Source organism: Lynx canadensis, chromosome D1 (assembly GCF_007474595.2).
Source record: "Lynx canadensis isolate LIC74 chromosome D1, mLynCan4.pri.v2, whole genome shotgun sequence".
Classification (NCBI taxonomy): Eukaryota; Metazoa; Chordata; class Mammalia; order Carnivora; family Felidae; genus Lynx; species Lynx canadensis.
In genome coordinates this window covers 72634829-72657242 of record NC_044312.2, presented here as the reverse complement: position 1 = coordinate 72657242, position 22414 = coordinate 72634829, and the positions used below count along the sequence as shown (strand labels likewise).

The window sequence follows — 22414 nt, the reverse complement described above, 5'->3', positions numbered from 1 at the left end:
TCATTGCCACGTAGTATTCCATTGTGTATATATACCACAATTTCTTTATCCATTCATCAGTTGATGGACATTTAGGCTCTTTCCATAATTTGGCTATTGTTGAGAGTGCTGCTATGAACATTGGGGTACAAGTGCCCCTATGCATCAGTACTCCTGTATCCCTTGGATAAATTCCTAGCAGTGCTATTGCTGGGTCATAGGGTAGGTCTATTTTTAACTTTCTGAGGAACCTCCACACTGCTTTCCAGAGCGGCTGCACCAATTTGCATTCCCACCAACAGTGCAAGAGGGTTCCCGTTTCTCCACATCCTCTCCAGCATCTATAGTCTCCTGATTTGTTCATTTTGGCCACTCTGACTGGCGTGAGGTGATACCTGAGTGTGGTTTTGATTTGTATTTCCCTGATAAGGAGCGACGCTGAACATCTTTTCATGTGCCTGTTGGCCATCTGGATGTCTTCTTTAGAGAAGTGTCTATTCATGTCTTCTGCCCATTTCTTCACTGGGTTATTTGTTTTTCGGGTGTGGAGTTTGGTGAGCTCTTTATAGATTTTAGATACTAGCCCTTTGTCCGATATGTCATTTGCAAATATCTTTTCCCATTCCGTTGGTTGCCTTTTAGTTTTGTTGGTTGTCTCCTTTGCTGTGCAGAAGCTTTTTATCTTCATAAGGTCCCAGTAATTCACTTTTGCTTTTAATTCCCTTGCCTTTGGGGATGTGTCGAGTAAGACATTGCTACGGCTGAGGTCAGAGAGGTCTTTTCCTGCTTTCTCCTCTAAAGTTCTGATGGTTTCCTGTCTCACATTTAGGTCCTTTATCCATTTTGAGTTTATTTTTGTAAATGGTGTGAGAAAGTGGTCTAGTTTCAACCTTCTGCATGTTGCTGTCCAGTTCTCCCAGCACCATTTGTTAAAGAGGCTGTCTTTTTTCCATTGGATGTTCTTTCCTGCTTTGTCAAAGATGAGTTGGCCATACGTTTGTGGGTCTAGTTCTGGGGTTTCTATTCTATTCCATTGGTCTGTGTGTCTGTTTTTGTGCCAATACCATGCTGTCTTGATGATGACAGCTTTGTAGTAGAGGCTAAAGTCTGGGATTGTGATGCCTCCTGCTTTGGTCTTCTTCTTCAAAATTCCTTTGGCTATTCGGGGCCTTTTGTGGTTCCATATGAATTTTAGGATTGCTTGTTCTAATTTCGAGAAGAATGCTGGTGCAATTTTGATTGGGATTGCATTGAATGTGTAGATAGCTTTGGGTAGTATTGACATTTTGACAATATTTATTTTTCCAATCCATGAGCAGGGAATGTCTTTCCATTTCTTTAAATCTTCTTCAATTACCTTCATAAGCTTTCTATAGTTTTCAGCATACAGATCCTTTACATCTTTGGTTAGATTTATTCCTAGGTATTTTATGCTTCTTGGTGCAATTGTGAATGGGATCAGTTTCTTTATTTGTCTTTCTGTTGCTTCATTGTTAGTGTATAAGAATGCAACTGATTTCTGGACATTGATTTTGTATCCTGCAACTTTGCTGAATTCATGTATCAGTTCTAGCAGACTTTTGGTGGAGTCTATCGGATTTTCCATGTATAATATCATGTCATCTGCAAAAAGCGAAAGCTTGACTTCATCTTTGCCAATTTGGATGCCTTTGATTTCCTTTTGTTGTCTGATTGCTGATGCTAGAACTTCCAGCACTATGTTAAACAACAGCGGTGAGAGTGGGCATCCCTGTCGTGTTCCTGATCTCAGGGAAAAAGCTCTCAGTTTTTCCCCGTTGAGGATGATGTTAGCTGTGGGCTTTTCATAAATGGCTTTTATGATCTTTAAGTATGTTCCTTCTATCCCGACTTTCTCAAGGGTTTTTATTAAGAAAGGGTGCTGGATTTTGTCAAAGGCCTTTTCTGCATCGATTGACAGGATCATATGGTTCTTCTCTTTTTTTTTGTTAATGTGATGTATCACGTTGATTGATTTGCGAATGTTGAACCAGCCCTGCATCCCAGGAATGAATCCCACTTGATCATGGTGAATAATTCTTTTTATATGCTGTTGAATTCGATTTGCTAGTATCTTATTGAGAATTTTTGCATCCATATTCATCAGGGATATTGGCCTGTAGTTCTCTTTTTTTACTGGGTCTCTGTCTGGTTTAGGAATCAAAGTAATACTGGCTTCATAGAATGAGTCTGGAAGTTTTCCTTCCCTTTCTATTTCTTGGAATAGCTTGAGAAGGATAGGTATTATCTCTGCTTTAAATGTCTGGTAGAACTCCCCTGGGAAGCCATCTGGTCCTGGACTCTTATTTGTTGGGAGATTTTTGATAACCGATTCAATTTCTTCGCTGGTTATGGGTCTGTTCAAGCTTTCTATTTCCTCCTGATTGAGTTTTGGAAGAGTGTGGGTGTTCAGGAATTTGTCTATTTCTTCCAGGTTGTCCAATTCGTTGGCATATAATTTTTCATAGTATTCCCTGATAATTGTTTGTATCTCTGAGGGATTGGTTGTAATAATTCCATTTTCATTCATGATTTTATCTATTTGGGTCATCTCCCTTTTCTTTTTGAGAAGCCTGGCTAGAGGTTTGTCAATTTTGTTTATTTTTTCAAAAAACCAACTCTTGGTTTCGTTGCATCCCAAAGCAACAGAATATACTTTCTTCTCGAGTGCACATGGAACATTCTCCAAGATAGATCATATACTGGGTCACAAAACAGCCCTTCATAAGTTTACAAGAATTGAAATCATACCATGCATACTTTCAGACCACAATGCTATGAAGCTTGAAATCAACCACAGGAAAAAGTCTGGAAAACCTCCAAAAGCATGGAGGTTAAAGAACACCCTACTAACGAATGAGTGGGTCAACCAGGCAATTAGAGAAGAAATCAAAAAATATATGGAAACAAACGAAAATGAAAATACAACAATCCAAACGCTTTGGGACGCAGCGAAGGCAGTCCTGAGAGGAAAATACATTGCAATCCAGGCCTATCTCCAGAAACAAGAAAAATCCCAAATACAAAATCTAACAGCACACCTAAAGGAAATAGAAGCAGAACAGCAAAGGCAGCCTAAACCCAGCAGAAGAAGAGAAATAATAAAGATCAGAGCAGAAATAAACAATATAGAATCTAAAAAAACTGTATGATTAATTTTAAAAAGCAAAGTAGTTCTGTTGTTTCTTTATACACACAAAAAAGTTATTCATTTATTTTTTTTTAGTATATTAAGGAATTTATTTTAGTACTTAGTATGTGCAGAGCTCCAGGTTAAGTATTATGGAAGAACACAAAGTGGTTACAGAAACATTTCTTGACCATCAAGGAACTTAATAGTTAGGGTAATGCAGTAGTTCAGAGTTAATGAGTTAATCCATGAAGAGAATATAAAAAGCAGACTACCTGACAGATAATATATGCTCAACCAGTTTATTTTGCTTTACAGAGGTTGAGAATTTCCAAGGCATAATTGAGGAGGTGATATTTAATGTAGACACTGTAGAATAGGCTTTTTAGAAAGCATCAAGAATTAGGGAGACATTCAGGTCAGGAGGATGTCATGAGCAAAGGTGAAGTGAAAAAGCACAACTTTTGTACAAGAGTGAGATATGTTTGGTGTACTCATTTGAACATTTAAAAAGCTTTCATGTAGGAAAAATAATAGAAGGCAAATCACTAGGGCCAGATTATGGAGGGTCCTTAAAACCAATTTAGGAAGTATAACCTTATTTTAAATTTATTTTTTATGAATTGTCTATACAGAAATAAAACAGATAAGAAAGGATATTTCATCAGTAAAAACTCATTTTATAATTTCATTTTATAACATTAAATGTAAAGGCAATTAACCAGAAAAATGAAGGCATTTTAATGAACACAAAACTAAAATTGGGGCTTGCTGATTTTAGATGGGAGTTCTTTTGCTGTTTTTGTTGTTGTTGTTGTTGTTGTTTTATTTTTTCTTTTTTTAATGAGCCTCAACTTCCACTTTATTTCTGCTATATTTTCTTTTGGTTGCATCATGTTTAGATAATCCTAATTTAGAAAGCTAAATAATTGTAACTAGTATTCCTGTAACAGTTTACTTTATTTTATTTTATTTAAAAAATTTTTTCTTTTAACGTTTATTTATTTTTGAGACAGAGAGAGACAGAGCATGGATGGGGGAGGGTCAGAGAGAGGGAGCACAGAATCTGAAACAGGCTCCAGGCTCTGAGCTGTCAGCACAGAGCCCAACGAGGGGCTCGAACTCACGGACCGTGAGATCATGACCTGAGCCGAAGTCGGCTGCTTAACCGACTGAGCCACCCAGGCGCCCCTGTAACAGTTTACTTTAAAGTTGATGCATATCTTCCAATAAAGCAGAGATTTATTTCAAGATTTGCATAATAAATATTTTAGCCTGGTGGTACAAGTTAATGAATTGGGAGTTTTCAGTGTGTTACCATTGGAAACATAACAGATTTGAGTATGTATGACAGTTTTTGTTATGGTTTTCATATTGTTTAGATATATGTATTTATTTATTATTTTAAAAATGTTTATTTATTTTGAGAGAGAGAGAAAGGGTGCAAACAGGGGAAGGGCAGAGAGAGGGAGAGAGAGAGAGAGAGAGAGAGAGAGAGAGAGAGAGAGAGAGTCTCAACCTGGCTGTGCACTGCCAGGCCAGAGCCTGATGTGGGGCTTTAACTCACAAACCATTATTTCCTAACCTGAGCCAAAATCAGGAGTTGGAAGCTTAACCAACTGAGCCACCCAGGCACCCCTAGATTTATTTTTTCAAGTTGCAACTGGCAGAAACCCAACTCAAACTAGCTTAAGCAAAAACAGGACTCTATTGGCTTACATTACCAAGAACCTCAGGAGCAGAATTTGGCTTTTGCTATTTTTAGATGTAAGTAGGCTAACATGATGTAAAGATTTTTTGTTTGTTTATCTTCTTTCCTGTTTGTTTTTCTTTGTATTTTTGGCTTCCTTCCCTCTTTTTGCACACAGCCTCTCTTCATGTGCCAGAGAAGATGGTCATGACAATCTCAGACCCACATGCTTATAGCTTCCAACCTGAACTTAAGAGAGCCTTTCTGGGCAGTTCCAGCAGAGAATTCTGATTGGGTCAAATTACTCTGTGTGTGGCAAGGAGGAGCAGTAGGAGGCAGGCAGTAGGGTAGAGCACTGTGATTGACAATTCCATCAGGACAATAGTGATATTCAGACATTTTTCCCCAAAGAAACCAAAAGAAGGAATATAGGACACAGAAGTTATTGTTTCCACAGTCTAATGCAGTTTTTTAAAAGCAGTTAAATAAGTGTTGAAAAAAGTAAAAATTAAACATTTGTAGAACCCAAAGAACAGTGTCCCATGTTATATGGTACAAATACCTCAGCCTTTGGCAATGGAGCAGCAGAATATAAGAGGGATCATGAGAGGATGTCATTATGAGTAATAATTTTATTAATACAGACAGCTGTAGTTTCTAATGGAACATTTTTACTCATTAAAACTGTAGTAAATTTGAAGGTGTCGTGGGCAATGAGCTACCATGAAAAACGAAGGTCTCAGGCTGCACATTTACTCCTTGAATGTGAAGATAAAACCTAATTTGGAAGGGATTACTTTTTAAGTTCAATAATATTTTTAAGCAGCATCTTAATTCATTCCTTGGTGGACGATATTCAGAAAAGGAAAGCTCTTTGTTCAAACCAAGAAAAAGCATTAAGGAAAAGGCAATATGAAGGAACAGGAAGACCAGCTTAATGGAGGAGTATGTATGGGAGAACTGGCCATTGAACACTATTGACTTTTACTGTAGTGCCTTGAAATTTTAGTCCCCCTCTCCAAGGAACTAGAGTGCTTCACTCTGTGTCTGAAGCACTTAATAATAGGCATAATTATTCATTTTCTATTAGATGCTATGGTATATAAAACTGATGTTCAAATATGATTTAAACAGTCATTTCAGTAAAACCAGCACTGAACTAGAGTCAGGGCTCTGTCACCAACTGTTTGACCTTGGGCAACTAAATGACTTACTTATCTTACCTCTGTTTTCTCATTTTTGGAAATGAGGGTGTTGGTCTTAATGATCGCTGGAGTATCTTTCAGGTACAGCAGTAGGCTATGAGCCTCTGGATCATCTGTTGGTTGTTTCTCTCTTTTTCTGTATTGGCACTGGTAGTAGTTGTACTTTGATGGATATGGGAGAGAAACTTGGTTTTGAATGATCTCTCTGATACTGTTCTAGGTGCTAAGCAACCTTGGAAAGCAGATGAGACATGTATCTCTTACCTGCATAGAGCAATGTGACTTCCATGAATGTATGTTAAGTGCCAAGTTTAAGGGATTCCTATAAAAATATCAAAGATTTTGGTAGATAAAAACAGTGCAGATAGAGAATATTGCACCTAATGTGATGATTTCTATATGTGTATTTCTACCAGGTTTCAAGTGTGGATCTTTTTCTCCCTTATGAATATGCCAAAATCTTGCACCTAACAGTTCTAATGACATTTCCAAAGCTCCCATTGACACACACACACACACATACATACACACTCACAGTATATTATCTAGTAAAGTGGCTGTGGAATTAACATTTTTTCCTGGAAGGAAAGTATCTGATTTAATGACCAAATCATTTTAAGGCAGCACAACAGAATTTCACAGGAACTAAATCTATTTCTTCACACCGATCATGCATGTTTTACTCAAGCATTGAGTCATTAGCATGTTTATAATGGTTCTAATTTAGCACAACATTTTCTGAATTTTATCCTTGAGTCATTTACAAATTGTTCATATTGAATAAACAAAGGAAACAGATTGCATTTTATACTTAGTAATTTATCTGAAAGAAGAGGGGAGGGTTAATTGTTTTAAAGTTTTGGTCTGTTTGGGGAAGTGAGCCTGCTTTTTCATTGCTAGGCATAAATGCCATTTCTCATATTTTCAGGGATGGGGGTGCTATGGAGGAGTAAAATGAAAAATTAAGGCAGGACAAGATTGGCCACTCCCAGAGGGGAGTGTGGAGCAAAAGGGGAGCTGGCACGAGATTATCCAAAACAGTTGGTGCATTCCTTAATGATCAAGTGCTTGAGAAGTCCAGCTCTTCCTGGCAGAGCATCTGTGTTGATGTTTATATCATTGCCCTGCTGTATGGGAAAGGCATGCTTTCTCTTGCTGCTTGGCTAAAAATAGGATGGACTATAGCATTGTATGAGATATTTTAAGATAGCAAAAACATTTAAGAGGTTAAAGGTTTGGCTTTTGGATCAAAAAAGATCAGTGATATAACTCGTGGTGTTTCTTGCAGACTGAATTTTATCCAGAGTTTGTCAGTGATTCGAACTCTGTTAGGCAAGTTATTCTAGGTTCATTTGGTGCAGTCTTAAAAAACCCATTCTGCTGTCTTTTCTGTCAGCTTCCCAGCATGAAGAGCAGGCCTGAAAACAGCCTCTATTTATACCCCCTTGTTCGTATTTGGAAAATCAGTTGTTTCATTGGAGAGAGGCGGGGAGAAGGACAGCACAAGCTGTCGTCAGGGAGTATGCTTTGTACGTTATAGTGACTTCAAAATAAAACTGGCACATTTTAGTGTCTAATTATTTTTAGTGAGCTTGGAGGGTTTTAATTAAAATTTAAGAGTGCTCTTCAAGCTCTCTAAGCTCCAATTTTATCCCACTGTATTGTGGAGCACTTGTCACTGTGGAAAAATGTACAGTAACTGGCATGTGTGTCTCTGTTTCATAATGAAAAATGTGGGATGTATGATCAGCAGCGGTATAAATGTATGTTGTCATAACTAGTTGTAAACCAAGGTCAAAGTTACTTGTGATAAGTTATCATTGTTCTTGCACACATAGAAAATTTATTGCACTTGAAATTTATGATTCCAATGGTAAAAATAAAAGGAATTGGTTTAATATTCTCTTAAAGGAGTTAATAAAGCAGTAGGAAATCTGCATACAGGGGCAGCCTTGTTTTCCTCAGTAAAATATTTAAAGACATTTTTCTATGTCATGTTTCTAACGTTTTAGCATTTATAACTTTACATATCGCTTTGAGGCCAAAGGAATAGTTAAGTGTTTACTCATAGTCAAATTGTTTTAAAATACCTGTGCAATAAAAATGTTTCCCATTATTCTTTCCTATTCCTCCATGCTTTAGTTTTAGCAATTATTTATTTATTTACTCTCTTTGACACATTTGAAATACCATCACTTTGTGCAGGATGGGAGTTTATACTACAGTGGCTGTATTTAGGAATAATTTAAAATTGTTTCTAAAATATTATCATATAGATTAGGAAATAAATATATCACATACTCTCACTTCAAATTTATCTGTACTGTGAAATTAATTGTTAGCCTGGTAAAGCATTCTTGACTTACCTGGCCTGAAATCTAAATACTTAGGAAGCAGAAACATTGCTTTCCAATCCGTTATGCAGGATATTTATTAAAAATAAGGTCTGAATTGTGTTTTTACTTTTTTCTTTAGAAAAAGTTTCTTTAAAGAGAAAAAAGTTGCAAAGGAAAGAAAAAAAACAAAAAGAAAAACTATGCCACTGAGAATTTTAACATGTGAAAACCTTTTACATCCTTGATTAAAATATAAGCAAGAATTGAAGGCCAGCTCTTCATTTCTGAGTCTTGTTTTACTCATATGATTTACAAAAATTAGAAAAGATAAATATAATAAAGTCCTGCATTTTACTGAATATGTATTGGTGTGTGAACATTAACTATTTCAAAGTAAGATGGATTAATTTTAACATCTTCCACTTTTATTCTGAAATATTATCATTTTTAATAGGTACATATCATTGTAACATTTTTTTGTCTTGTAATGTTGTCGTTCTTTCTCTTAATTTCCAAAGGGTATGTAGTTCCTCTTTTAGTTTTTAGCTGAAGATATCTCAGTCAAAATACTAAGATTTGAATAATCAAGAACACTTAGGAGAAGTTCACTCCTTTTCTTCCATTTGGCATGCTGAATAACTACTGAGTTAAAGCAATTCTGCATGGTCTTTACTCCTCCTGTGTACATAATACAAACTGGACCCCTTTACTTATTCTGACCGCTTTCGTTTTTGCATTTGCGCATGATCAGAATGGGGTAAAGTTTGATATGATCAATTACCTCTGTAAAACTAGTGTCCTATTAGTGTTGTTGAAGGATGTGCCACATAGAGGATGAATATTTACTTTTAATTTGCACCCTTACCTGGAAATTGTTTTGAGTAGGAAATTTGAAAATATAAATTTTCATTTACAACTTTATCTATTACATATTTCTTCATCCTGAGTCAGAAACCTCTCAGTGGTGGCAGTGGTGTCCTTTGCCTGTGTGGTATTTGTTAACAATCTGCATCTTCTGGTCTTTTCTCCCTCATTTTACTTGCTTTACATTATAGTATGGAGCATGCTTAATACTACTTGTAGCGATTTGGCAGTCAGATAATTAGGTGAGAAAGCTGAGAGTTTTTCAAGAGACTTCCTGAGTTTTGAATCTTCCCGAATCTCTTAGACTTGAGATTAAACATTGATAAGGTTGTATGTTGTGACTTTTATTGTCCTGGAGTTAAAGGCCATCAGTGACTGCCTTTATTTTCATGAGTTATAAATATAGACATGGAAAGACTGCTTTTTTTTTCCCCTCAGTTTCTTCTACTGAAATGGGAACTCATATTAACTAGATTAACTCAGCATTATGGTGAGGATTAATTTTTTAATAGGAATGTGAAATGCTTTGATGTTATTAACCATTTTATTAATGAGTAGCTTTTATGTGAAGCTGTGTACACATGGTCTGATTTATGTTTGAAGTGTGTGTTCCTGTTGACCATACAGTTCTATTTTTCTCCCATGAAGCTTTAGCATTCTTTTCCTAGAGCTCTGAAAGATTTTAGGTCTATTTATAGAAACGAGAGACATAGTTTAGCCTGTTTTACATTTAGTGTGTATATAATCCTAGTTTCTGAACTTGCTCTGAATTTGTGATCATTACTAGTAATTTGGGCTTTTGTCTTCTGCTATTATAATATATGCTCTCAACTCAAATTTGAACCAAACAAATTATGCTTTAGCATTTATATCAGTGATTATCAGTTTAGTGCAATGTGATAACATGTATGAAAGGGTTAAAAAAAAAAAAGAAGTAACAGAATTAGGTAGGATAGGAAGTTGAAGACATTTTGCTGATTATTCTTATCCATGATCTGATGTTACATCAATCTCTCTCAGAAATTTAAACCTGATTTGAGAAAAACTAATGTCTGTTAGATGTGGCTTTGAGGATTTGCTTCTTAATCCCAAACTTAGTATTACCTTTTTTTTATTACTTTAGCATAAACACAAAATAGGTATAAAACAAAGTATATACCTTGTTTTTGAATTTAAAATGAAAATATCAAGAGACCATTTTGGAAATTAAATACAAACCGTTGTGTGAGCATAGACCCTTTTGGAAGGTCACTCAAAATCCAATTTTTAATCATGGTAGTAGATCACTTGTTGAAGCCTCAGAAAATAATTAATAGGAAAGAATGGAAGAAAAGGAGGAGGGAAGGATAGAAGGGACGAAGGAAGGGAAGGGACCGTGAGCTTTCAATTAATCGAATAACGCTGACTTCTATTTAGAATGAACTTTAACTTCTGTGATAGTGAGCTAGTATGGTTGTTCTTCGTCAGCCATTTCATGACACACTGATCTGGATTCCATCCATTCTTTGATTGATTGATCATGTCATGGACAAACGTTAATTGTTTTCGCCAATACTTTCTAATGATGCAGTGGTCCTCTCATCTCTTACCCAGGGCTCACTGTATTTTTCTAAAGCTTATCTAGTTTCTAAAACCCTTTAGATCCATCCTGACCTTACTGTCATTCTGAAAAATTCAAGGAGGATTTAGAAGTTGGAGAAAAAAATGAAAGGGAAAATGCTAAATAGATAGGTACTGATATGGGAGAGGAAAGGCATTTGGAATTGGAGTACTATTTTAAATACAATTTTAAAAAGAAGTTATCAGAATTTTGACACTTGGAATGTTAAAGTTTAATGGGAGTATGCTTTGCACTGAGGATTTGGTATTTAAATCTGCATTCCCTTTTGGAAACATGGCCTATTTGTTAAGATTTGAGGCTTAAAAGATATATATAAATAGTTGTAAGCAGTAGCACCAGTTGCAAACCCATCTAAATAGAGAGAAAAAAAATGACTCATTGAGAAAAAATTGCTAATTATTAGGGCATTCTAAAATTAAATTTCTGTAACCTTTATGAATCCTTATAGAAGCAAGTATAATCATTCCTTATGATCTAGTATGTTAGATATGCAGTTGGGCAAATAGTGTTTAATTGAGTATTTTCTTTATAAGAATATGCATCTTTTTCTATAGAAAAGTTTTTAGCAGTTTTTATTACTGAGGGACAGAAAACATCTTGACTTTATTTTCTTTGAATTATCCTCTAAGTGGGTATTCCACAAAAGTTGTCATATGTTTATTTCTTTTTTAAGGACTATGTGGTTACAGTTTGACTGGTTTCTTCCCCCTTGAAGATTTGTCATTCTTCCTTGAATGGCACATAAATTTTGCTTAGACTTAGAAAAAAATCACCTGGATTAAAAGGAACAACATCTAAACTTAAATATCAGAGGAAATCGCCCCCTTTTCTGTCCTATCAGTCTAAGAAATGATAAATGCTGACTGAATATTAATAGAATTATATTTATACTACCAAGATAAGATTATTGAGCATTATCTTTTTTCCCCCCTGGGAATAGTTTAAGTAGTCAGGTAAAAATAAATTTAGTTGTGGTATTTTGTGATAGATACACTAATATAATTATCTATATCCTAGGGTTAAAACAACAACAAATATAGCCTTGATCATTTTTATAATGGGAGAATTTCTCCATAAGTTGGCTTTTGTATTTGTAGTATTTTAATAGTTGTAAAATATATATGTAACATTTTCCATACTTACTTTTTAACTCTAACAGATTCCTCCTGCATGGAAAAACTACTTTCAAAAGATTGGAAGGAAAAAATGGAAAGACTAAATACCAGTGAACTTCTTGGAGAAATTAAAGGTACAATATACAAAATATCAAACATATCAATGTAGAGTATATTATTTTGTATAACAACATGTTTGCTGATCTCTGTATCCTAAGATTAAATTTTTACCTCTAATATGTGTTTATACATGAGAGGGTAAATATGTAGTGTGTCCTTGAAATTTTATTCTTTATAATGCTTATAGAATGAAATTTTTCCCTTCTGTTTTTATTAGTCTATAAACATATAAATTATAGGGTAAATTGCTTCATTAACAGTCTGAAAAATAAAAAAATGTCAAAAGATGAAGAACAAGTTAATTTTAGTCTTTCCTCTCGAAATCTTAATAATGGCTTGATGTATGAATCCAAATCATTAATTTGAATTTCTTCTGGTCAAAAAGGGTCAAGGGTAGCATCTATAAAAAAGAGTTTATTGAGTGTATTTTACATAATGGTTTGTGGGTGTTTTCTGAGGCTTGGTTACCTTTTTCAAATCCTGGCTCTATCACTTCCTAGCTGAGTGGCTTTGGGCAAGTCACTGAACTTTTCTGTTTCAAATTCCTTATATCTAAATGGAGATAATAACAGTTCCTACTTCATAGGCTTATTAATAGGATTAATACAAGTAAAGCTTTTAGAACAGTTGTTGGCACTTAGAAAACACTCGTGAGGGTCAACTGTGGTTGCTGTTATTATTAACATACCCATAGGATCATAGGTTGACTGATCTCAATCAGATTTCATAGAAGTTAACGTTTCATGACCTCTGACCCTAATAAGGATGAGCATCTTTAGTTCTGAAGGTATGTGATTGATGTTATTATTTTGAAACATGTTAAGAATCATTACAAAATTAAGTTGTCCTATCAGTCAGGAAGTTATTCTTCTTCCTTAAGTCTCTCTTGTTGATGCCTTCATGGAGATGAAGTACTTTATTACTAATTTTGGTATCCTAAACAGAATCCATGGTTATTAATTAATTCTATCAGTTGTCTCTTGCAGACAGACAGTCATCACTCCAATTTGCACTAACAATTTGGGAACCTAATTACATTAGTTTTCTGAAGTTATCAAATAACTTCAGATGAATCTTCCTATTGGTCATGGATAATGTTTTATTTAAGATAAACATCTGGCAATACTCTGATGAAAATGTTATTTTTAATTTATTACCAAAAATTGCCTAGTGTTCAGGTATGTTGTGTTCAATTCAAATGAAGACAAAAGGAAGTCATCTCTTACCCAGGGAATAATTAATAACTCATTTCATTAACTATACAGTATTAACATTAAGTGGAAATTGAATATTATTTTGAATTCCACTGCCTCTGTTCGGTACTCAGAAAGGGCATTTGCTATTTGGGGAAAAAAATCTTAACTTACAAATGATGGGTAGAAAGAAAGTCATTAGTGACATATTCTCTATCCAGCTGCAGTAACATGTTGTGTGCTACTTTGCACGTCATTCTGTGTTTTCTATCCTTTCCAAAGTCATTGGTTTTTTTAACAGTGAGAACAGTAATGGTTTATGCAAAGGCAAGCTTTTGCCAGCATGAATGACAGGGGTCTTGCTTTCTCTTAGTGATGTGGAAGTTAATATTTTATTATGTCATGATTCAGCATCAAGTTTTTGTGCTTCAGGTTATCTCCTCTCCCTTCCCCCGCTTTCCATCTTTCTTTATTTTCCATTCTGATTATGACTTTATGATGCAAAAACTGTACTAGCCTTAGATGATCAAAATGTCTAAATCTCAAAAGCAAAAACACATGCAAATTTAGGCTTTTCAAATTCTTTAACTTTTTTTTCTGGATTCTGTATGTGATATGTGAACTTTCATTTGTGTGCTGCTCTCAGTTTTATGAGCATAGGAGATAAGATTCTTACTAAATTTTTCATCTTGATTTATTATACATAATTGTCTCTTTTTACATCCTAATATTTTGTCACCATAGCCATTATAAAAAATATACCAATAATATATTATCATAAAAACTGGAAAAAAATAGTTTAAGTACCATTCAGATAGTTTGATTCAACCCCTGCTAAAATTCAACATGCATTTTTAGTCTAGGTGAGATCAGGCCAGTTATTATCCACCTAAATTAGTTATAATTATTCTGAAATTTTAATATGGTTTAAATACTATCCCCAAGATATACATACTATTGTGGGCCATCAGTATTTTATATCTCAAACAACCCTCATTACAAAATTTGTTGTAAATGAATTTATGATAAATTCCTTCATTACATATTTGTTGCAAAAATAGAGAAATAGACACACAAAAAATAAAATGGTTATTTAATTCTACCTGTATTATTTTGTTTAATTTATGCATATACTTGTTAAAGTTTTTCCTTAAAATTAGAATCTTTTACTGTTCTTTTATAATCTATTCTTTCCCATTTAATGATATATCAATAAGCGATTAAGTCATCTAAAATATTTTTTTTTCATTTATATATATATATATATATATATATATATAAATATATGAAATTTATTGACAAATTGGTTTCCGTACAACACCCAGTGCTCATCCCAAAAGGTGCCCTCCTCAATACCCATCACCCACCCTCCCCTCCCTCCCACCCCCCATCAACCCTCAGTTTGTTCTCAGTTTTTAACAGTCTCTTATGCTTTGACTCTCTCCCACTCTAACCTCTTTTTTTTTTTTTCCTTCCCCTCCCCCATGGGTTCCTGTTAAGTTTCTCAGGATCCACATAAGAGTGAAACCATATGGTATCTGTCTTTCTCTGTATGGCTTATTTCACTTAGCATTACACTCTCCAGTTCCATCCACGTTGCTACAAAAGGCCATATTTCATTTTTTCTCATTGCCACGTAGTATTCCATTGTGTATATATACCACAATTTCTTTATCCATTCATCAGTTGATGGACATTCAATGCAATCCCAATCAAAATTGCACCAGCATTCTTCTCGAAACTAGAACAAGCAATCCTAAAATTCATATGGAACCACAAAAGGCCCCGAATAGCTAAAATATTTTTATTTACAGAAAATATTGTATGAAGTGAGGTTCTCATAATATGAGTCTTTTATTCAACATTTAAGTAGTTTTTAAAAATTATTTGTCATTGTAAAGAAAAACTTGAATATGGATAACTTCCTAATAATTTTCAGTATTAATTAGTTATTTTCTTAGGATATATTCCTTAAAAGTGAAATTCCTGAGTTAAAGCATGTGTTCTTTTCTAAAAAGGCCATTGACTCATACTACCACATTACCCTGCAGAAAGGGTACAGTGTTCCACTCTCACCAGCAGTATCTGCAAGTATTCTCTTGCCCTCAGTGGCAAGTATTATTACTTAAAAAATTTCTTGCCAGTTTTTATAGGGGAAAATGATACACTATTGCTGATTTAATTTGAATTTCTTTATTATTGTTAATGAAGAATCTGACATAAATTTATTTGTAGTAAATGTCTCTTCCTTTGAGAATTGCCTGTTTATGTTGTTTGCCCATTTTTCTTTTAACGGATTTGTCTAGTTCTTATGGTTCTGTATGATTTTTAGTGTATATTTTAATGGTATTAACCTTTATGTCATATATGTTTCATTTTATCATTTTCTTTTGCATTATGATTTTTATTGTCAAATCCCTCCCTCCCTTTTCATGCTCTTTTATGTTGGAGGTTTGTTTAGAAAGGATTCCCCCACTCTGCTATATTTTGTTCCAATTCTTTGCCTATATTTTTAATCATTTAACCCTTTAATTCCTCTTGAGTATATTTTGATGTGTAATTTCAACTAGAGAAACAACTTAATTTTTTTCTTAAGCCATTAACCAAATATATCTGTATCAGTAATTAAATAATTGATCTTCTCTGTCTGACTTAAATAACATCTTTTACCATACTGATTGCATATTTGAAACCATTTCTCAGCTTTTGGTTTTATTCTATCGTCTATCTAAACTTTTATTACTACTGTGCTATATTAATCACTGTAGCTTTACGGTATCTTTGAAAAGTAAATATTGCAAGACCACATTCATAATTTTTCTTTAAGGTGTGTGCATACTTCTCTAAAGTTTATTTTAGGCTTACATTTAATTTAGCTAAGTGTTCATTAAAATCCCAAAATAAGTTTTTGAAAGATTATATTTATATGAAACTATAGGGTGAACTGACATCTTTATAGTATTGAGTCTTTTCATTTAAAATCATTTATTCTTTTATGTCCCTCAATGATGATTTTTTTAAAAATGTAGATTCTGGGGCGCCTGGGTGGCGCAGTCGGTTAAGCGTCCGACTTCAGCCAGGTCACGATCTCACGGTCTGTGAGTTCGAGCCCTGCGTCAGGCTCTGGGCTGATGGCTCGGAGCCTGGAGCCTGTTTCTGATTCTGTGTCTCCCTCTCTCTCTGCCCCTCCCCCGTTCATGCTCTGTCTCTGTCTGTCCCAAAAATAAATTTAAAAAAAAAATGTAGATTCTGTGTTTATTTTGATATTTTCTCTATAATATTTAATCTTTTTGCTTGCTCTCGTGAATGAGACATTCTTCATTCTGTTTTCTTTTTGTTATCATATTTAGGGATGCTAATGAATTTTGCTGGTTCATTTTATAATTTTCCTCTTTATCAAACTTATTAGGTATAATTATATTTCAGCTGATAGGTTTTCTCTTTTTTGGCAGTTATGCCCCCTTTTTTCATCCCTTCTCATATTACACTGCCTAGAATATCAATAATTATATTAAGTAAACGTGATAGCAGGTATTCTGTAAAGTTTTTAATTTATGGAATTGTTTTTACTATTTCACCCCTAACTATTAAGATATTTAAGATATTCTTTATTATTAAAAGAACATTCTAGTCATAGTTTATTAGGAGTTTCTATGAGAAATTGCATTTTATTTTATGGCATATCTTATTGGTTTTTGTTTTTCAAATTTACTGATGAAATAAACCCTGATTAGTCATGGTGCAGTCTTATTTTAATGTACCGAATAATTTTATTTCCTCATATTACAGTTGTTATTTTTGCATCTGTAATCATAAATGAGATTAGTTTGTGTTTTTCTTTATTTGTACTCTTTGTTCACTTTTTTGTACCAGAATTCGTGGTTGAATTGGAAAGCTTTCCCTCTTTTTCTAGGCTGTGTAAAATATTGAATAGATAATGTGAGGATTACTTACTCCTTGAAATTCTGAGAGAATATACCCATAAAATATCTGGGCCTGGAGTTTTTGTTGCTAATAATTGTTTTTTTTTTTCCTTTTTACATTTTCTATTTCTCTTTAAGTCAGTTTTTCCAGAAAAACATTTTCCTAGAATATTGTATATTTCACTGAGGTTTTCAAATACATTAATATTGTTTTAAAATACAGCATCACATATTTTAAGTTTTTTATTTTCTGTTATATATTCCATCTTAAATTTTGCATACTCATTTTCTATCCCTTTTGTCCTTCAATTTTACTTGCCAGTGGCTTATCTACTTATCTCTTTTCCCAATATCCCAGTAATTATCCAGTTTTTAGATTTATTTCTCAATTCTGCTGCCACTTGAGTATGCCAACTACTCCATATTGTTTTTACCTATATTATCTCTCCCAGGCTTATTTCCTTATACATTTTCTTTTGTTTGTTTTTGATACCCTATAAATTCCTAAACTGAATATTTCATTTTAAACATTGTTTATTTAACAATAAAGGTATTTTGGCCATGAATATGTTTGTAGAAATAGCTTTATGCATCCCATAAATTTGGGCTGTTAGAATTCTCATAGTCATTATTTTCCAAATAGTCCATACTTACATTATTTTCTGATTTTGTGCATATATATATATATATATATATATATATATATATTCTTTTTCTTTGGATTCGAGAGTGGAATGAAGCTGGGGGAGGGAGGAAACATAGCTTCTATTACTATCACTGAAAAATTCTATGCGGTGCGTTAGGTGCCTGAGTGAGAATTAAAGTATTGACAGTAGAATGATTAAGAGTAGTATTAAAAAAATGAATCTTGGGGCACCTGGGTGGCTCCGGTGCTTAAGTGTCTGACCCTTGTCTTTGGCTCAGGTCATGATCTCATGGTTCATGGGTTCGAGTCCTGCATTGGGCTCTGGGCTGACAGTGTGGAGCTTGCTTGAGATTCTCTCTTTCCCTCTCTCTGCCCCTCCCTCACTTTTGTGTTTTTCTTTTTCCTCTCTCTCTTTCTCAAAATAAATAAATAAATAAACATAACAAAAAATTCCCTCCCTAATCCACGACCATAGAGAAGAACTTGAACATTTAATATGAATAATAATTAGAGATGTAGGGAAGTTTGACCTAGTATATGTTGGTTGGTTGATTATAAGAGGATAAGAATTGTGTTTTAAGGAGTTAAGGAAATAATGAAATTATTCTCAATGTACAAAAGAATTTAGGAATAGTTAATGGCTATCTGGCATTGATACTGTTGGACTGCATTAAGAGAGAGTACCTCAGATATACTAGGAGTTCACAAAATATTTATGGAATGAATGGATGAATTTAAAAAACAAAATCTGGAAATTTAGCTGGAAATCTGGAAATCTTAAACAGGGATATTGTAGAGGATATTAGAGGGTGTTCCTACTCTGGTGGAATGTTATCTTCATGACCTCCTAAAGTTTTTTCAAAATTAATACTAGTGTTTACTATATTTTCTTAATTATAAGACTAATCTTGAAAATGTTATCGATTTCCTGCCAATAAGTAATATAGTGAGTACTTTTTGTAAGGTGCTTTATTTTATACAACGGAAACAAAGGACTAAGACATCTACATTATTTTATTTGATCCTTATTATAACAATCCATTAAGGAAAATATTTTTATATTGATTTTATATATGAGTAAAAAGACTGTGAGAAGTTACATGGCTTATGTGGGGTCAGTCAAAAGTTGTGGCAGCAGGTTTTGAATCCTGCCTCTATAGCCTCAGAATCTTATACTTCTGCAGTGGGAAAAGGAGAAGATAGACTCTGGGCTGTTTCTGCCTCTACAGTATACAAACAACCAAAACAGTTTCGCTTTTACCCTTTTCTATGTAAGTGAAGCAGTATTGCAAAGCTGGAGGGCATATAGGTGATACAGTTTCTCTCTATAGAAGTATTTATCTTGATCTGTACCTGAATGTAAGAGAGGGGGGAATCAGACGGTAGAAGGACACAAGGTAAGACAGAAGTACTGATAGGGTCCACAACCCATTTGAATGTATGTTTGAATTGTACCAAAGGAGTGAGGATGCCAGAATAATTATGGTTATGAGACATTTCTAAATGCAATGGTGACATACCTAATGAAATCAAGAGCACTAGGAAATCAGCCTCTGCCTCCATGGATAGGCCTAATCTTCTGTGGTTTATGTGAGAGAATCCTAGCCAGCTTCCCTGTTTTGCACACATGCCCTTCTATGCTGTGGCTGGCATCTCCTTGGTGTGAAGGCGCCTCCCTGGGCAGTGTGCCAGAGAAACAGTAATGCTGGTTGTGTTTGACTTAGCACAAACTGTTTGTGCTTGTGTTTGTCAAACACACAGATGATATGAGAGACAAAAAAATAATTATGTGATATGAAGCAAATAAGGAAAATAGTGTTTTCCTTCCTTGGTCATTTATGATTAATCATTGCAATATTTACACTTACGGATTAAGGTAGATGTGCTCCTAGGTATATTCTGCTGCAGCTGAGAAAAATGATAGTCTCTTTCTGATAGGAAAAAAGTTGACTAAAAATTCCTTTAAACAGAAAGTTCTATATATTATTCCCAGTGTTTTTCAAAGCTGTGACTGAAACACAATTGCTTATTATAGTTATTCAACTAATATGTCTAAGAGGCTTGTTTGAGAGCCCGAATGTTTCTGCCATACTTTACTACTAAAGGTTTTAAGTATTATTCTCTGTTACTTCATTAGGGTTGTTACTAAGAGAAATAAAATTAGGAACTGTGTGGCGTCAAATAGTACAAGCATATTACAGTTGTAGTTGGTACAAATACTGAATTAAAAACATGAATATATTATAATATTGCCACTGTGTGTCACTGAGAGAGACTGGTTTCATTATTAGGTTTGATTGTGGACATAAATCTCTGGAAGAGAGCACAGGAACACAACAGTCTTAGTTGTTTGTTTGTTTTTTTGTCTCCAGTGTACCGTAGATCTTTGAAGATCAAATGGTGTAGGTTATTCTTGAAGTAACTTAAGCAGTACTGTTATCACCAAAAGGTCAGAATGGATCTAACAGCATTCCCACAGAATCAGTGTTCTGCATTCTAGGTTACTAGCTTAAATGCCGATTCTCTCTCCTAGTTTGTTCACTTTTCTAGTAAGGGCCTAAACTATATCTAAGTACTCTGATTACTCATTCCATACATTGCCCTTTCAACAGAATTCTCTGTTTTTTAGGAATAGTAATTTACAGTTATTTGTGTTTTCAGTTGTAGGCAATCACAGAAGGACTAGAGTGGTTTTCCAAGAGCTATGACTGTACACTTTACATATTCATTTATAAGTGAGTTTTTGTTGAATTTCCATTATAAATTTACAGCAATTTCTTCATCTGAGGGAACTGAAAAAAAATCTGGAAGTGTTTAGAGGAGAATCATCTGCCACTTTTCAGCTTAAAGTCAGCAAAGTTCACATACCTAGTGATTCTTGCTGTTTCACAGGATAAAGGGTTAAAATAGTAATCTATCAATGTTTAGATTTCATGTATTTTGAAAATTTTAAATTGTTATTTCTCAAGACAAATGCTGTATTGCTCTAGAGACCAGCTTGTGAAAGAGATTGAGAGCGCATGTAATTTTCTCACTTTCCTGTTTGTATGAAATAATGTGGTAGAGTGTCACTATTTTCTGTATGAATTTTGTATAATTGTAGAACTTCAGAGTAATATCTAGAATTATGGAATCTCAAAAGATTAGAGCTGAAGAAGCTTTGCATATTATGTACCCAAACTTCTTATTTTCCCTGTAAGGACCCCAACATCCAGAAAAGTAAAGTTACTGCTCTCAATCACATAGTAAATGACTAAGGTGGAAACTTAATATTCCCCCAGAATAGCATGTTTAACCCATCCATCTCACAGTCTTTTGGTCGTGTTGTAGTCAATAGTGAGCTATTATTTCTGAACCCATGAACTCCTTTTATTAACAGTAAATACATATCACAGCTGGTTTTATAGATATTTTTGCACTATAACACAGCAATACCCATAGTTTTAAAATTTATACTATTTTGCATGAATGTAAACATTTCAAAGCTTTCCTTTGTACTCTGTTATAAATAACTTTTACTTCTTTTGAAGTCTGTGTGATATACATATAAGCAATTAAAACCTCTCCCCACTTGGGTTTGGAGACACAAGGTCTTCTTAATTAAAATTCAAACAAAAGCTGCTGGTAAAAATTACTACTATATGATTAAGGTCTAAAGTATTATGATACATTGGAATTGCTGTTAACTGTTGAGATTAAAAGAAATCGATCTGTTAGAGAAAAGATCAGTTGGCTCTAATTAGTGAAATCAATGTTTACATAAAAGGAAATGCTGAAGTTTAGTAACAAATTCTGGTTATAAATATAACACTGGATAAAGTTGTTCTTTGTTATTATTACATTGACCACATAATCATGCCTTAAATTCATTGAATAAAAATCTGAAACTTCCTTTAGTAGTTATTATAATTAAAAACATACACCTTTACTTACAATCATATCTAGTTTTAAAATTTTCAGTTTTATAAAATGTTGTTATAAATAAAAATAGCCAAAAATTATCAAATACTTCTATTGATTCCACTTTAAAAGGCTAATTTTAGCAATTGCTGAAGCCTGGAGTGGGAAAGGAGGCAAAATTGGTTAGAAGTAAGAAAGATCCAAAGTATTCTTACACAATTATGATTACATTAAATATGTATTAGTCTATTTGGTGACATACCGAAATAAAAGAGAATACATTTTGATATAATTCAAAAACAAGACATTTCACTTTTTTCTCCCTGATTGCTGTGATGAAAATAAACATTATAACCAGCATGGAGAAGCAAAACTATTACTAATTGCAGCCTAGATTTTAAGTAAAATGAAGGTCATTAGCAATTTCCTGGAAGCCATTCAGATTGCTTACCAGGAAATGGTAGCTAGCAGGACATCTGTAATCCTCCTGTGTGGAATTAGTGAAAACATACTGAAGCTTTAATGATGTGTGTTAGACTTAGGTTTATGGTGGAACCTTTCTCCATCAAAGTAGCTCATATTTCATTGAATACAAATGATTTTTATTTCAGTATTAGAGTATAAACCCAGAATTGAAAATAGCCTTTAACATCTATCCATATGTACATACCTAA

At 33.9% G+C, this 22414-nt stretch overlaps 1 protein-coding gene across 9 annotated transcripts in view; it reads left to right on the top strand.

Moving 5' to 3' along the window:
- SOX6 (SRY-box transcription factor 6) overlaps positions 1 to 22414 on the top strand; it is a 620069-nt gene that overhangs the window by 349276 nt on the left and 248379 nt on the right. For all 9 annotated transcript variants that reach the window (XM_030330807.1, XM_030330815.1, XM_030330812.1 and 6 more), the window contains one exon: positions 12003 to 12092. In XM_030330807.1, coding sequence (XP_030186667.1) covers positions 12003 to 12092 — 90 coding nt within the window. The remainder of the gene's footprint in view (positions 1 to 12002; positions 12093 to 22414) is intronic.